Here is an 18,282-nt window from a genome sequence, read left to right as displayed (position 1 = left end):
CCACCCGTCGGGCCTCTCAGGGGCGGGAGTCGGGACCTGGTGGATGGTGCCAAACCTCCCACATAGATGCCTGGCACCTGGGTTCAGTGCAGGGTATCAGTTGAAACATTCAAAAGTGTTGAGATGAGATCAAACGTCAATTAGAATTAAAGGCCAAGCTAAGTCTAATGTGTTGCCTGTCCGAGACACCTGCTGCCTGTTGAAAGAAATAAGGCATCCTGTATTTCTGTTACAACACCCTACAAACTAAAAAAGATGTGTGGCTCAAGTTATTGAAATCATCCTGCAAAAATAAGTTGTGATTGCACTCCGCTCACTGAATTCATCTGCCCTCCAGGAGTTATCGACATACTTGGTAAATACTAGTCAAAACACTGAAAGATAAAACAAACAAAACTGTATTCTATATTCTGAACTGTTCCATTCTCGTACATTTAATTTTTTCAAACGCAATGGCTGAGAAAATAGTTGTAATATGTGTGGTAGCTTATTACCGGTATTTACAAAAAAAAATCCAAAAAGATGATTGTCACAACTGCAAAGCTACTTCACAGTGAGTATGATGTATGTTGTTTGGTAAAACTTTAGGTCATGACATGTGCATCTATGGTACCTTGTTTCTAGATACTCTAGGTCATGACACATGCATCTATGGTACCTTGTTTCTAGATAATATACTGAGCCTCATCTTGATCCTCTTACATCTCAGTTATAGCTCAGGCCTTTAGGGATGGTATAGTGTGCTACTACTACACAAGTTGATTAATACAAACAAGGATCAGCCATCAGTCATAACGGTAGTGACGGGCGATTCATTAACGCCTTTCATGAGTACAATTTCACACATGAGGAAGTTGGAGGACTGACAATGTTCTAATATTGACACCACTTCTAGAATTTTAAGACTTTTCTCCTGTCGATCCTTATGGGAAAATATGAGAATCCCCCCTCTACAGTTACGGACGGTGAAGCAGGGTGAATTACGATGATGCTCTTAACCCTTTCACTACCACACTACATAAGGTTAACCCTTTCACTACCACACTACATAATGTTAACCCTTTCACTACCACACTACAGATGGTTAACCTTTCACTACCATTACAGATGGTTAACCGTCTGTAGTGTGGTGGTGAAAGGGTTAACCTTCTGTAGTGTGGTAGTGAAAAGTGTAACCTTCTGTAGTAGGGAAAGGATCAAACAAACATATTTAGGCTTTAATAAGAAGCTTTGCAAAAATTCCAAAATGATGAAAGAAATGTGCCAATCCTCATCTTTTTCTTTTATGAACGCTGAATTGAACACATTCAATTAAGGTTACACTGTTTTTAATAGTTATGTTATTTCAGATGTTGGCTTATCTTTACGAAGGGTGCCAGTAAACCTGGTGGGTACTGGCACATTGGATCACAATCCAGAGACACAGGGATGGTGGGGAATAAAATAAATATCTTAAAGGGGAACTATTTTACTATTTCTTTCACTATTTGGGCACTTTTACACAATTCCTGTGAGTCTATGGAACACCTCTGTAATATATATATATTTTTTTATTCATTGTTTTGTATTTCTAATCAAGTCCTCAAAAACAGCATTTTTCTACCTCAAGATCTCGAGCCGTTTTGAGCTGATGTGGACTGGGGTGCAGGTGCTGGTGCCTGAGGAGCCACATTAACATGCAGCAGTGACTATATGACATCACATATAGGCACATTTTCAAACGACTCAGTTCAGTGAGGGTGAATATTGTGAAAGGAGAATTGGAAGAATGCGCCAATATGAGAATTTTGAGACATAGATCATATTAATATAAGTTCACATAGCTAGGAAACAATGCTAAACACTCAAAAAGGCCATTTATAAGATAGTTCCCCTTTAAGAAAATACATTTCTATCCAAGTGTGGTTTATTTAGTGGCTTAAAAGTTGCCTTTCTCAGGAGACACTGAGAATGTGGCATTTCCGAATGAACATTGCGGCTCAAAGTCTCATTCTACAGTTTGCCTACATTCAGTTAGTTGTGTGCACATACAGTACTAGGCGAGGTACAGTAGATACTATAGTAGAAACTGATACTGTATCAGGTCCATAATCTACCGCCCTCTCTTATGCATGAGGCTGCTGGGAAATTCCATTGTTACACAACTGCTATACATCAAAAGAATGGGGTTTGAAACAAACACTATTGTGAGTCTGCTCCAGCCCCACGCTACAGTGGCAAGATCCACTCAGAGGAGGACACTGGGGCACCACTGTAGAATCTGCCAACCAAAGAGTCCAGATTTTAAGGGTTTGTGGTGCAGAGAGAGGGAGGTGGCAGAGGACGAGGTAAACAACACAACAGGCAGTTACAGATGGGAGCAGACGACTGGACTATGCTAACTGGAGGGAAACCTGACTGATGGGGAAAGGGGAATAATGACTAAATGACATTAGCTGGGGGTGATGACAGATAGACGACAGCTGTGACAAACTGGGCATATGCATGGGGAAGAGACACACGGACACCTGCTGAGACAGAGAGAGACAGAGAGAGAAACAGGCTGGAAACAAGGAGAGAGAAACAGGCTGGAAACAAGGAGAGAGAGAAACAGGCTGGAAACAAGGAGAGAGATGAGAGGGAGAGAGAGAAACAGACTGGAAACATGAGAGGGAGAAACAGGCTGGAAACATGAGAGGGAGAGAGAGAAACAGACTGGAAACATGAGAGGGAGAAACAGGCTGGAAACATGAGAGGGAGAGAGAGAAACAGGCTGGAAACACAAGGAGAGAGAGATGAGAGGGAGAGATAGAGAGAGAAACAGGTTGGACACAAGGAGATAGAGAGACGAGAGGGAGAGATAGACAGAGAAACAGGCTGGACACAAGGAGATAGATGAGAGGGAGAGAGAGAAACAGACTGGAAACATGAGAGGGAGAAACAGGCTGGAAACATGAGAGGGAGAAACAGGCTGGAAACATGAGAGGGAGAAACAGGCTGGAAACATGAGAGGGAGAAACAGGCTGGAAACATGAGAGGGAGAAACAGGCTGGAAACATGAGAGGGAGAAACAGGCTGGAAACATGAGAGGGAGAAACAGACTGGAAACATGAGAGAGAGGAGAGAGAGATGAGATGAGAGGGAGAGAGATAGATGAGAGGGAGAGAGATAGACAGAGAAACAGGCTGGACACAAGGAGATAGAGAGACGAGAGGGAGAGATAGACAGAGAAACAGGCTGGACACAAGGAGAGAGAGAGATAGACAGATAAACAGGCTGGAAACACAAGGGAGAGAGAGATGGGAGAGAGAGATGAGAGGGAGAGAGAGAGAAACAGGCTGGAAACAAGGAGAGAGAGAGAAATGGGTTGAAAACATAAGGAGAGAGAGAAAGGGAGGGAGACAGAAACGGGCTGGAAACACAAAGAGAGAGAAACAAGAGGGAGAGAGAGACAGAGAAACAGTTGCTGGAATCAAGGAGAGAGAGAGAGAGAGAGAGAGAAATGGGCTGGAAACAGAGAGAGAGAGAGAAATCAGAGGGAGAGAACAGGTGCTGGAAGCCATAACTGTGACAGGACCAGGGGCGTATCTAGACCCAGCACTTCAGTAGGGCACAGAAGGGCACCAAAAAGTATGAAGCGGGAGCGTGTAGCGCGACAGCGAAAATAATTTGGCTGGTTTTGGCCGGTTTGTGGGTGAAAATGGGTGGATTTTGTAACTATTTTTTTTTTAACTTTATTTCGGTTTTAGGGTTATGTTATTTAATTATTTTGGGGAGCCAGCCCCCCAAACTCCTGAAATGCATAGAAATCTATGAAATAAATAAAACAATCTGACATTTATATTAAAAAGAGCTAGCCACCCAAACCCCTAAAATACATAGAAATCTATGCATTTTGGAACAGTTACTATATATATAGTCAAGAAAGCATTTAGTCATACTTAAAGTTTAAAGTGCTTTACTTGCATTGAACATTGCATTGAACATTGAGGAGACATTATTAGAAAGCACAATGTATGTTTCCATAGTTACGCAGATGACACACAATTGTACATCTCCGCTGAACCAAATGATCACACAGCTATAAACTCCATTTCCGCCTGTCTCTTAGCAATAAACAAATGGATGACGAACAACTTCCTAAAATTAAATGAGGGCAAAACTGAAATCCTACTAGTCGGTCCTATAACAAAAAGAGAAATGTTACAGAGCAATATGGGGCAACTTACTCCTTGGATCAAACCCGAAGTTACAAGTAAATAACCTACACTGGCTTCTGGTAACATTTACAATTGATTTCAAGGTCCTCCTCCTTATATACAAAGTATAAACATTGCGATCATCTACTACTGATCTATTGAAGGTTCCAAGCCACAGTCTAAAGAAAATCAGGGATGCAGCCTTTGCTAACTATGCACCAAAGTTATGGAACACACTACCTATGGACATTAGGGAAGCTAGATCTCTTAATATTTTCAGAAATAAGCTAAAAACGTACCTCTTCACCATAGCCTTCTAATACACCCCGCTGTTGATTGTACTGTAGCACTATTTTACTCTGGCCATTCTATTGCATAATTTTACTATCTATTCTACTATTCTATTATTGCACTGTATTATTGGTGTGCAAACCAGTCAAAAAAGAGCCTGTTGGAGGATTTCAACAAGATAAATGCAGTGCAAAATATTTCACTATAATATTTCAAAGCGAAGTAAAAAATATTATAATAATTATTTGATCATGTTAAATGATCATTTGATCATGTTAAAAAAGGGAAAATAAAAAACATTTGTCAAAAAAAAAAATCATTTTTTTTTTTTTTTTTGTATCAGTGGGGCACAGATGATCATCAGTAGGGCACGTGCCCTACTGATAGTGGTCTAAATACGCCGATGGACAGGACCCCCCCCCCCCGGGTTCCCACAGGGAGGTAGGTAGACGCAGAAGAAAACCTGAGGATCAGGAAGGCAGGCAGGAAGGTAGGGAAGGCAGGCAGGCAGGAAGGAAGGTAAGGGAAATCCTCATGATTGTAAGGCAGGAGGCAGCCTCGTTCCACCCAACTGTATTGGCTTCGCATGGCTCCAGTCGCGAATTGGGATATATATATCACGCTAACCGACTGGCAGAAGTAGCTGAGCGTTGGGAGACGGGTGGAAGAGTAGAAACTGGGGCCGAAGGGGCACTGGACGTCCAGCACTTTGAGGAGAGATACCGGAGCTGAAGACGTATCTCCTCGCAACAGCTGCCAGTCTTCCGCTCAGTCCATAATATGGTCCGGTTGTTCCATCATGGTTTTGGTAGAGGACCCAAATGCAGAGAGACAGAGGAGGCAGAGGGCGAGTTACATTAAACACAGGGTATTTAATGTAGAGCGGCAGGCAGATACTGGATACAAATTACCGGGGTTCCCACAGACATTGCAAAATGAAATTCAAGGACTTTCAAAAGTACAATTTTTCATTTTAAAAGGGCATTAAAACAATTCAATTCAAGGACTTTCAAGTACTTTCCTAAGCACTATTTTTCATTTTAAAAAGGGCATTTAAAAGGATACAATTCACTTTTAAATGCTGTTTTTTATTAAAAAAAAACGAAAAGAAATCCATTATGGATTAAAACCAATTTCTGACAATTAGTTACACTTTAAATTAAAAATTAAAAAGATTCTTGATTCAGCATTTTTTTTTTATCATGGATGAACAAAACTTTCAATGCAAATGGTTGATTTGAATTTCAAGGACTTTTTACGCACCTTGTTAAAAAATTGCTGTTTTCAAGGAATTCCAGGCCTTGACCATTTTTTGGTAAAGAATCAAGCACTTTAAGCACTTCAAGGACCTTGTGCGAACCCTGAATAACAGTCTTCAGCCCATATTGAATTACACAACCACCGTCGATCCAGAGTGTGACTATTCTTAATAGAAGATTTGTGTTGATAAGATTATACTGCTGGTTTCTCAGTTACTGAGATTGAGTGAGGTAGTGTCAACCTTATTGTCCTCTCACGGTAAAAGATGAGTACAAATATAGTTTTCAGAGCAAAAACCCTACCGCTAAAGGTATTACGGTATATAATGCCATCGTATCACCTTTCCTTGGGTTCCCCCTGAGCCCCGTTTTAAAGGGCTATAAATTACAAGTGACCTAAATGCCTTTGAGTCCCTCCACACGGTTGCTCCATTAGGTATGTACTGGAGTGAGTCTGAGCTTATACTGAACCATGGAGACTTTTCACAATCTCTGCACTAGATCTGACAAGATTCTACACAGAAACAGATGTGGAGAAAACACCAAGACCCTAAATCTACTTTACATGGTGACCCAGCAAGACATGATGCAACATCCATACAGATAAGAACACTATATTGTATGTATATATATCCACAGAAAACTTGCCTTGAGCTATTGTACAATAGTTGAGGGCATGACGTTGGTTTGAAGTCTTGAGAGGGCGACAAGAGGTGTTTGCATATGGCTTGAGACAAATTAACCGTCCCAAGAAAGTGACATTCAGTTTCACCCCAGGCCCAACATTCCAGATGGCACGATAATAAATGGGATATTTGATTATTTTTTTTTTTTTTTTTTTTTTACAAATTCCACATTCAAAAAAAAGTTAAAAATAAAATAAAAACAACAACAACCGTAACAAAGATCTGACAGAATAGCTGGTACGATATGTTTTGGCAATATCTACCAACTTCTGAACACGTGATACAAAAAATGGTGCTTGGTAGATGTACCAACCTTATATCTCATTTTAAATGAAATACGAATGTTACTTTGTGTAATGTGTTGTAAGATGTGACCATAGAACTATAGACCAATTACAGTTTGTTGACCTGTGTCATTTCATAGGCTGTCATTAGAATGTATACAGTGTACATCAGTGTACATCACCCTTCAAAGACAACTGACAACTTGACAACTTCAAACTGCTAAAAAATGAGGGCATTCATTCTTGGCATTCCCATTGGAATATAATGTATATTGGCTATAATGCAAAATTGCACATTTCATTACTATTCATTCCAGACCAACACACTAACCCAACATCATTCCAGACCAACACACTAACCTAACATCATTCCAGACCAACACACTAACCCCAACATCATTCCAGACCAACACACTAACCCAACATCCTGCGGCTCTCAGTGAGATGAATCTAGCCCACTGTCACATTGTCAGTCTGAGTCAATTGGGTCCATCCCCAATACAGCAGGTTCTTTAATTGGCCTTGATGACCCCAGAGCCAAATGTTAGTCTACAGGTAGAGGGCCTGTTTCCTTTGCTGCTGCTCCTCCTCCTCTCCGGAGCCCTTGTTCCAGTCTTTCAGGCCCAAAGGTAGGGAGGTGTCCTCCTCCATGTTGTCCATGCCCTCTAGAAACTCCTCGTACGTGGATCTGTCTTTAAAGGGACGAGGCCCCAGCAGCTGCAGCAAGTCTCCCTTGTCAAGCACCTCCTTCTCCAGTAGAAGCTGCCCCACCTTCAGCGCAGCAGGGAAGAGGATGGTCAGTAGTGGGCAAACACGGTGAGAACTCTTAACCCTTTCACTACCACACTACAGAAGGTTAACCTTTCACTACCACACTACAGATGGTTAAGAGAGTATAGAGTTGTGCCCTTCCTGATGACTTGTCGTACATAACTTGTAAGTCGCTTTGGATAAAAGCATCAGCTAAATGACTAAATGTAAATGTAGTGAAAGGGTTAACCTTCTGTAGTGTGGCAGTGAAAGGTTTAACCTTCTGTATTGTCGCAGTGAAAGGGTTAACCATTTGGTAGTGTGGTAGTGAAAGGGTTCATAAAAGCCTTGAATGGATATTTTGGACACTTTGGTATTTGGATCTTTATTTTGTTTGGGTTTTCTTCGCCAGATACTTGTTTCTTGCAACTAAATGCATCAAGGTTTTAATAATGAATGCTGACAAGCCACTGAAGGACAAACCCCTAACTTGACAAGTGATTGGTGAGAAAAATAAATACTTAAATAACATTTGAATGGTCAAAGTATTCCGTTAATGCTAAAGCCATTTTTCTGTCTAATAATGTGCCAACCTATCCATCCTATTCCCTATTGTCATAATAAATTAAGTCATGGGCGGAGTTTATGGGGGTTCAGGGGGTGCATTGCACCCCCTGGTGGCCGGGGGTGAAATTGCCTTTATTTTTTATTTTTTTATTTTTTTAAATCAAGATTATTTTTATTTTAATAAAATTATAATAATTGTGAGAAACAAATCTGAATTCTATTATGTTTTGTTTTACAATACATTCATTTTATAGTAGTAATCATGTCACATTATAAGGCGAACCTTCTGTAGTGTGGCAGTGAAAGGGTTAACGGCAACGCGCGGCCAGCAGCAGCAGCAGCAGCGCAATACAAAGCCACTTATTCTGAGATGATAATTAATGTATCTGGATAACCAATGCACAAATTTTGTCGAGGCAGGTAGCGTTATTTCGGGAAAATTGATATCTATAGCCTGGTATATTTTTCGTCCACGAAAAATGGAGGCTGTAATAATTATTATTGCTCGAGAGTCTCTATGAATAATAATAATTAGAGCCTAAGTCAGTTAAAAATGATCCCCCGTAGTGCTGTGTGTGTGAGTGTGTGTGTGTGCTGCTGTACTACCTAAATAAAATAAAAAATTAGGGGTTAGGGCATTGTAAAAACGCTAAAATAATAAAATAAAGGTCAAAAAAAATATAGTTCGCCAAGCAGTCGCACCCCCTGGCGTCAAGTTCAAACTCCGCCTATGACTGGTATAGATTCTCTGTGGTTCTTCACCCCTAGGATTCTAGCTAATGTGTTAAGTGTTAGATATATTAGTGCTGTCAATAAATTAAAAAAATTAACTAATTAATCTCACAATTTTCTGTAATTAATCTAGATTAAAAATCGCATTTTTCTACTTAAGACTGAAGCTTGTAACAAATATTTACTTGAGTAAAATCATGGAATTAATGTAGAATCAACACAAAGAAAGTATATTTAGATTCAAAGACTATTTTAATAGATTTCTTTGATCTTTGAATAGTTTCTCTCCTGTGAAATACAAATGTTCAACAAAACCATCAACATGACTCAGCTTTAAAGACCTCTTTCTTATATCCGCAGCGCTAACAGAAATAAAAAAAACAACCCATGCCTGGCTTAGATGACGATAATGTCTTGTATGAACTACCAGTAATATAAATCATATTAACAACAAAAACGTGTTCCATCTTCATGTCAGATGACTTTCAAAAAGATGCATGAGTCGATGCAATATATATATATATATATATATATATATATATATATATATATATATATATATATATATATATATATATATATATATATATATATATATATATATATATATATATATATATATATATATATATAAAACCACCCAAAAATGTAATGTGTTCCATCCATTTTAAATAAATGTTGCATGGGCTGCTATCCTGTCAACATGTTTAAAATAAAGTTTCTTGATCCAATTTACTGATTTCCAAACAGTATATTTCACCCACTGACTCACTTAACTTACAACTGCTTTAAAGGAACCAGCCAACATCTTCTCCAGAGTCAGACAAGAAGATATATGCTCATTTTATAGTATTAAGCTAGGCTAGCTGATCCGTATCTGTGTCCATTAATTTGTGCTAAGCTAGGCTAACTTGCGGCTGGATAGCTTTCTACTGAACGCACAGAGAGGAAATTGTTATCTATCTTCTTGTCTGACTTCGGAGAAGACGGTAAGTGCATTTCCCATACCTTTCAAGTTTTGTTTTATTTGTCACATATAAGGTACATGTACATTATAGTGAAATTATTTGTTCTGTGTGACCCTCCTGAGATTGTGCTTCATACAGTAAAAGAGTAAAAGACCAAACATTATACAAAATATACAATATACAAAACTAAAATGTACAAAAATGCTCAAATTAGGTATAAGAGTTAGTGCAAATATGTAAGAATAAATAGATGAAACCCGGTGTAATGTTTAAAAGTGTTTCAAGTGAATGTTTAAAAGTGAGTGTGTAAAGTAATGTTGCCATGTCCCTTTAACTACTCCTCTCCACTGCTCCCACCATTGCTCCCACTGTGTGCCTGCTTGTGTGCTGCTGGATACACTACACCAGCTCTGGCCGTAACATCTCACCTTCTCCACCAGCTCTCTCTTGCTGGTAATGAGTTGATGTGTGCATTGAAAAGCAGTGTCTATGAGCGAGCGGACCTCCTGGTCTATGAGCTGTGCTGTGTGCTCACTGTAGGGTTTCTCCATCACTAAGGTGCCCTGTTGAGGGAGGTCAAAGGACATGTGTCCCACCTTCTCACTCATTCCAAACTGGACTACCTGGCCAGGGGGAGAAAGCAGAGTATGTCAGAGAGTGACAATATATATATATATATATATTTTTTTTACAATTAGTTCCTCTTTGTACATTTTACCCATTCACTCACACATTCACACACCGACGGCAGAGGCAACGACGCAAGGTGCCAACCTGCTCATCCGGAGCAGTTAGGGGTTAAGTGTCTTGTTCAAGGACACTTCGGCACGCTGCCCGGGAGGAGCGGGAATTTAACTGGGAACCTCCGGATTACCAGACGACTGCTCTACCTCCCACTGTCCCACCACTGTCACCCCAGGAAGAAAACACTGGTATGTTTTAGGTTGGAGAAAATGAATTAGGGGAAGGGGCTGACAACACAGCTTAGTCCTAAACTGTTTTGCTCGTTCAAGCCAGCAACTGAATTGGACTGCTAAACGGTTGAAACACACTTTCCCATGGGGCGTTTACAGGATGTAAAACCAGCAGCGTCACATTTTAAGTACAGCAACAACATTCTAGCTGGTTTCATTGCGTGGACAGGATGTTTACTGTGTGTATCAAGTGTCCAGAGGACTCGTGCTGCTGTGTGTTCATGCCGTTGGTAGTGGGATCAACAGCATTGCATGTTGGAATGATATTGCAAAGGGCACACATTTAAGTTACCACATGACACGTGATTACCAACGGTAGCCGCATTTCTGGCAGACGCTCTCTGATTGGCCGACGTCAGTTTCTACACTGGTTAAGCTTAGGCACTCTTCGAAGTTGGTTAAGGTTAGAGTTTGTCTTAGAGCATGGCGATAGAACGCCAGGTAGTTTGCAGGCTGTTCGACGCGGAAATGGTAAAAGACACAGCTCGTCACGCTATTGGGCGCACATGTCACATGACCAGAAACGTCTGCCAGAAATGCGGCTACCTTTGGTAATCACGCCCACATGACACCTCATTCCCCCAATAGAGACCTTGCACAGAATGATTGTGGAGTTGTCTTTCATGCAACCGGCACATACGGGTGCTTTGGTCTTTTTCACGTCCGCACCTATTTTTTGTGGGAAACACAGCCCCTGTATTTGGCCTGTATAAAAACTGTTGGCAGAACGCTTACATTGTTTGAAACATTTAGAACAAGAAAGAAAATCGGTTGATATATTTCTCATATGTCAACACATAGCAACATAGTTGTTTCTTCCAACATGGAGGACAAATGGACATTCTAAACATTCGGTGAATGGCCTCTATTATGGCCCAAGATTTCAATCTCCCGGACAAATGGGAGAAATTCCGGTCAGAGTTTATTGAGCTTAAAAACAATTGATAGGCAGGCTATATAAAGAATGACATCCTCAAGGCATGTAGATTTATAATATTTTTACTTAAAACTATAGGCTATTTTTGCGTATACATTATATTCCAAATAAAATAAGTCCCGTCGATAGACGCACGTGCTGCTGCTGACTTGAAATCAAATAGGTGTCTGTGGGCAGTCGGCCCGACATTAAACAGCAGTCTGTTATAATCACATTTTTATGAGCTAACGAATTCCGTTATATTGGACATTTGTATTAATTATATCAAGCGAAGAACTGAGAAATGTGGCACTACTGAGAGAGAGAGAGAGAGACGGCAACATTATCGTGTGGGGTTCACTGAAATCTAAACGTTGCGTGATTTGCCGAATCCAATGACTATCTCCGCCTCCCAACGCAGCGATACGCTAATCCAGCTGCAGCTCCTGCAAATTAATCTCGACATCGCTTCACCCAGAGCCATATAATAATCTTTTAGATGGCTCTGGCTTCACCAATAATCGTCGTATCAGAACACTACACATATAATGTTCACAGCAAACTGTAGTTGATCACCAGGTATGTTTTATTAACGTAGGTTGAATAATTCATATAAGAAAAACGATGGGGAAATCTCTCTTACCTTTCTCCACTGGTTAAAAATGCCAGGAACTGCGGTGAAACTTGCTGTGCGCGTGAACATAATCCCTTGGACATGAACTGACAGTACGTTTTTATTGATATATCATTGGGATCCCCCTCCGAAATTTGGTCAACACGTCACCACGCATTTTGGCCGGAGCTTAAAATAAAGTGTTGATAGAATTTGACGTTCTGAGCGCGGTGGACACCTTTACGTCTGTGTTTATAATGAATGAATGGTAAAACGGTATATTGAAACATAGTGACAACAACTATTCACACAATTTAAAACAGCCCATATTTATTTTGTCATACACAATGTTTGTATCTATTCGTTTATCTAATGAAGACCGTTGTGCTTAGAGGGAATTATTTTCACAGGACATTATGACCGGAGAGATTTAAATATGTCGGACTTCAACAGATTTTCCCGGTAAAGAAAAACGATAATTACCGGACAACGGAAACCCTGACACACACACGCACGCACGCATGCACACACACACTGGGCCTCTCACCATGCATGCTTATGAAGAGCTGGGCCTCTCACAGGGCTGAACCCAAACCTTCGAACCTTCGTTTGTTACGTTGGCATTCGAATTCTAAATCAACATTTGAATTTTTTATTTTTAATAAAAAAATTTAATAAATATTTAAATTTTAAATTTTTGAATTGTTCTGTTTAAACCAATGGGGTTTTTCTTCACAGTTGCAGATAAAGATTATGCTACACTAATATTATAGTATTAAAAGAAACTGATGAGTTATATTCATTAAATAAAGTTGATTTAATAAAAAAAAAATTAAAATGTAATCAAATTAATCACTTTATTCAAATTGAGGATTTAGTTTGAGGATATATATATAGGGCAGCTAGGTGGCGCAGTGGGCAAGGCGCTCGCCACCAACGCAGGAGATGCTGGGTTCGAGCCCAGCTCTCGGCGTTGCTACCAGCTTGGCTGGTCGTTCATACTAATACAATTGGCAGTATTAGGGGGTGGGAAGCTGGTGGGTGGGGATCGGTTGTGGACAGCGACTCCTACAGGTCGGTTGGTGCGCCTGTACAGCGGAATCAGGAAGCGACGGGGGCGGCGTGTCCCTCCCACGCAGACCCTCGCCGCTGAGAGATTGCGCTGTGCAGGTGAAAAGATGCGACGGCTGCCTCCTCGAGTACCGGAGGGGACACATTGCAGCCGGCTTGTGGGAGGCATGGCCTAACAGCGTTCGAGACAGGGGAGGGTAGAATTGGACAATACGAAATTGGGGAAGGGGGGAAAATAGAAAACGGGGAGAAAAAGTAGATAAAAAAAAGGATATATATATATATATTAGAGCTGGGGCGTTAACGGCGTTAACGGGCTGCGTTAACGCCGGACTATTATTGCGCGATAATACAATTGACGCCGTTAATCTATTTCTCAAAGTTGGGTCTGGGAGCCACACATTAGTGTGATGTATTGTCCTTAAATACTTGCCGTAGTTCCCAGCGTGACGTTGTGCTACCCGGAAGTGATTACACAGTATGTACCTGAGCTGTAGTCAGAATAATGTGTCAAACTAAAGTAGTGGTCCGGTAATCATTGTTATACAGGTGAGGTTAAGAAGAACACAATTAGGCGATGAGGATGTCTGAATCTGCGCAATGCAAGAAAGAAGAAGTCCGTCGGGACCTTTGTTTACCATGTTAGCTTAGCGAGTTAGCATGTTAGCTCACGTCGTTGCCCGGCACTTGGAAACATCTACAAGAAGAGGAAATCCACTTTACACACTAAAGGAATGATCGACTGGACTATTGTGAGTGTTTACAACAGAAAATGGCTTGGGTTATTGGAAAAATTGGACCGTTTGATGACAATGTGGAGCAATGGAACTGTTACACTGAGTGTTTTGATTACTTCATTATAGCTAATGGAATTGAAGAGGACAAAGTAGTTCCCACATTTCTGACTGTAATGGGGCCCGGGACATTTAATTTGTTGAGAAACCTGCTTCTGCAGCAGTGTGTGTGAGTAGCCAGTCTTCTGCAGCAGTGTGTGTGTGTGAGCAACCAGTCTGCAGCAGTGTGTGTGCGTTGCCAGTCTTCTGCAGCATTGTGTGTGAGCAGCCAGTCTTCAGAAGCAGTGTGTGTGAGCAGCATGTGGTGGAGAACAGTTGTGCTCCACTGCCCCCACACCGTCTATCCACAGATGCAGCCAGGAGGAAGGAGAGTCTGTTACAATGTTTGTTGCAGCTTTAAGAAAATTAGCTGAACATTGTGAATTTAGAGATTCACTAAAAGACACATTGAGAGACAGGCTTGTGTGGATTAAGAAATGAAGGTGCACAGAATAAACTACTGACAGAGAGTGATTTGACACTGGACAGAGCTGTCAATATCAGTGTAACAATGGAAATGGCATCAAAGGAAGCCCAGCAGTTACATGCAACGACGAGTAGAGTGCACAAGGTCAGTGACGGGCAAAGCGGCCAGGGTGCCTAAATATTAAAGGCAACCAACTTGTGTCTAGCCACGCCCCACTTTCGTCTAGCCACGCCCCTGCGGCGACGCGGCAGCAGCAGAGCGGAGCGGCAGCATTATGTAGCAGTAATCCCCCCTTTTTTTCTATCGAGAACTAGCTCAATTGGCAGCGCTGCCTTGCTGTAGATCCGGCGGTCCGTTGGTTTCAAGTTCGATTCCCTTCAATTTTTTTTTCTTTTTTTTTAACATGCATTCTTTCGCCGGTTAAGTTTAGGAGTTGGTTAAGGTTAAGGTTAGGCATTGTTTCGGAGTTGGTTATGGTTAGAAGGGTTAAGTTTAGGCGCTGTTAAGGAGCTGGTTAAGGTTAGAGTTTGTCTTAGAGAATGGCAATAGACAGCCTATTTCCGCGCTGCAGCTCTCTCGCGCTGCCGCGGTCACATGGGCGTAGTGGCCAATCAGAGAAACGCTAAACACAAGTTGGTTGCCGAAAATATTCACGCGGCCAGGGTCCGTGTTTTCGTTGTGGAAAAACAGGACATCTTGCACCAACATGTTGGTGTAAAGAAATGGATTGTCGTAATTGTGGGGAAAAAGGCCACATAGAGCGTGCGTGTAGAAATAAGAAGGGCACAGAAAATTACGATAAGTCTGGTTTTAAAAGAAACACTGGAAATTATAAAAAGAAGAGACATGTTCATGCTGTTGAACAAGGAGATAGAACAGCTAGTGACTCTTCAGATGAAGAGGAGAGGATAAATCTCCTCCTCTGGTCATTATTTGGGTAGAACACACATATTTTGAACGCCTTCGGCAGATTACATATTTTTTTGGAGCCATTTTAATCTAGATTAATCTAGATTAACTCCAGGATTGCAGATAGATTAATCTAGATTAAAAAATTAATCTATGCCCACCTCTAATATATATATATATATATATATATATATATATATATATATATATATATATATATATATATATATATATATATATATATATATATATATATATATATATATATATATATATATATATATATATATATAAAAAGAAATGAATATAAAAAATATATAAAATAAAATCTTTTGAACAAATATTTTTATTAAAAAAGAAGGTTCGAATGTCCGTTCGAAAAACCCTGACGAAGATCGAATCCTAAAAACAGGCTTCGGGGACAGCCGACCATGCATGCTTATGAAGAGCTGGGCCTCTCACCATGCATGTTTATCATGGGCTGGGCCTCTCACCATGCATGTCTAGCATAAAAAAAATAAAAAAAAAAATAAAAAAAAATGAATGATGAAATCATGAAGTGGGACTGTTTACCTGAGCGTACGCAGACTGCGTGACCTTCCTGAGGTCGTCCTGTGCCCCGGTGGTGACCGTGCCGAAGAAGACCTGCTCGGCCACGCGGCCCCCTAGCGCCATGCACATCCTGTCAAACAGCTGCTCCCGGGTGAACAGGTACTGCTCACTAGGCAAGTACTGAGCGTAGCCCAGCCCCTTCGCCCTGGGGATGATTGACACCTGGGGGAGAGGAGGACAGACCCGGTTCAGATTCAACGAGCCAATTTCTGCATTGATTTTATCCCGTCTATTTTATGCTCATTTTGTGTGTATCTTGCTGCTGTGAAGCCCTTTGGGCTGCACTTCTTGTATGAAAGGTGCTATGAGGTGCTATACAAGTAAAGTGTATTATTATTATTGGCATTATTAACCCTTTCACTGCCGCACTACCAAGCGGTTAACCCTTTTCACTGCGACAATACAGTTACGGTTACCGTCGGCAGTGTGATAGTAAAGGGTTAACCTTCTGTAGTGTGGCAGTGAAAGGGTTAACCTGCTGTTGTGTGGCAGTGAAAGGGTTAACCTTCTGTAGTGTGACAGTGAAAGGGTTAATCACACTCCTGCAGGATAGTTCTCCTATGCAGAGAAACATCTCTGTCCAAAGAGGAAGTCAGCTTCACGGTGTCTGTGCAGCCGTGTCTCTCCACTGTGTCCAGCAACGACGATGAACACAGCGATACAAGATCAGTCTGTTAACCGTCTGTAGTCAAGTCAAGTCAAGAGTTTTATTTGTCACGGCATACAAGGCATACAGTGAAATGCGGGTGGTCATGCCTGCAGCGATTGTGCAATAATACAAGTAATAAGAGTAGGGATGCTCGATATTGGCTTTTTTACCGATACCGATATACCGATATTGTCCAACTCTTAATTTCCGATACCGATATCAACCGATATCAACCGATACCGATATATGCAGGGTTTTCCCCCCCCCAAAAAATGGAATAATTTCAGGTAATTAACATTACATATCTCTTGTTGTGGAATTAACACAACATTATGCATACTTTTCACAATAAATAAAATCAGAATTTGTTCTTACTTGCTTGCCTGGGTAAATAAAGGTTATAGAAATGTAAAAAAAAAAAAAAAAAAAAAAAAGGCGATACCGATATTTTCAGATATCACATTCTAATGCCGATATAGGCCGATAATATCGGACATCCCTAAATAAGAGTAATAAGACATAAGAGGTATAATGTACATAAAAGTTTTTAAAAAATGCATGGTAAAAGACATGCTAAGGTCCTGCGATAGTGCAATACAGTGTTAAGCTACGGATGAGGCACTGGGTCTTATGTACACTACTATACAATACTATACTATACAATATACAGTTATACTATATCCTTATGCTATCTTGCTATATCCATCTATTACTATACAAGAACCACTCCTGTTCTTTTTTTTAAAGTGATGACCTTTCCATTGTGTAAAGTGACAGTTGAGTGTGAGCGTGTGTGTGTGTGTGTGTGTGTGTGTGTGTGTGTGTGTGTGTGTGTGTGTGTGTGTGTGTGTGTGTGTGTGTGTGTGTGTGTGTGCGTGCTAAAGTGACTGTTAGTGTGTGAGCGTATACAGTATGTGTGTTGTGTGCGTGTGCTCATGTGTACTTGTGTGTGGAGAGTTCAGTGTGGTCGTGAAAGGGTTAACCTTCTGTAGTGTGGCGGTGAAAGGGTTAACCCTTTGTCGTGTGGCAGTGGAAAGGGTTAACCTTCTGTATGGTCGCAGTGACGGGGGTTAACCCTTTTGGTAGTGTGGTAGTGAAAGGGTTAAGGAGGAGTGCAGATGAGCCGACAGCAAGTGGAGAGTAAAGCAAAGCGGTGAAGCGACGGGAGGGTCTGAGCTGCACCTTCAGTAACGGGTCTGCGTGCTCCAGGAACCAGCCGACCACAGCGTGGCCCGCCTCGTGGTACGCCACAGTAGCCTTCTCTATGGGCTGCAACACCTGGGTCTTCTTCTCCAGACCTGTGCGTATATGGAGGATGTGTTACCAACCAGCACTGTGTGTGTGTGTGTGTGTGTGTGTGTGTGTGTGTGTGTGTGCGTGCATGCACGTGTGCATGCGGGGTAAGCAAAGTGCTTTAAGTTAGGCTGCTGGTAATTGATTGCAGGTGTAACACGGAAGAAGAAGCCGCATAGATTATGCATAGATTTGGCTATTGTTTTAACCCTTTCACTACCACACTACAGAAGGTTAACCTTTCACTACCACACTAGACGGTTAACCCTT

General features: G+C 41.1%; 1 protein-coding gene across 1 annotated transcript in view; it reads right to left on the bottom strand.

The window, feature by feature from the left end:
* Positions 1–5,357: 5,357 nt before the first annotated feature.
* LOC311246936 (mitochondrial inner membrane m-AAA protease component AFG3L1-like) overlaps positions 5,358–18,282 on the bottom strand; it is a 36,871-nt gene continuing 23,946 nt past the window's right edge. The window contains exons 14-17 of the mRNA XM_084337193.1: positions 17,902–18,017; positions 16,032–16,232; positions 10,144–10,338; positions 5,358–7,469 (exon numbers count right to left, since the gene is read on the bottom strand). Of these exons, the coding sequence (XP_084193319.1) occupies positions 7,248–7,469; positions 10,144–10,338; positions 16,032–16,232; positions 17,902–18,017 (734 nt within the window). The 3' untranslated portion in view covers positions 5,358–7,247. The remainder of the gene's footprint in view (positions 7,470–10,143; positions 10,339–16,031; positions 16,233–17,901; positions 18,018–18,282) is intronic.

This window comes from Notolepis coatsorum, assembly GCF_963971535.1.
Source record: "Notolepis coatsorum genome assembly, chromosome: 20".
NCBI classification, from domain to species: Eukaryota; Metazoa; Chordata; class Actinopteri; order Aulopiformes; family Paralepididae; genus Notolepis; species Notolepis coatsorum.
The sequence above is the reverse complement of the archived record's forward strand: the minus strand, read 5'-3'. Positions and strand labels throughout refer to the sequence as shown.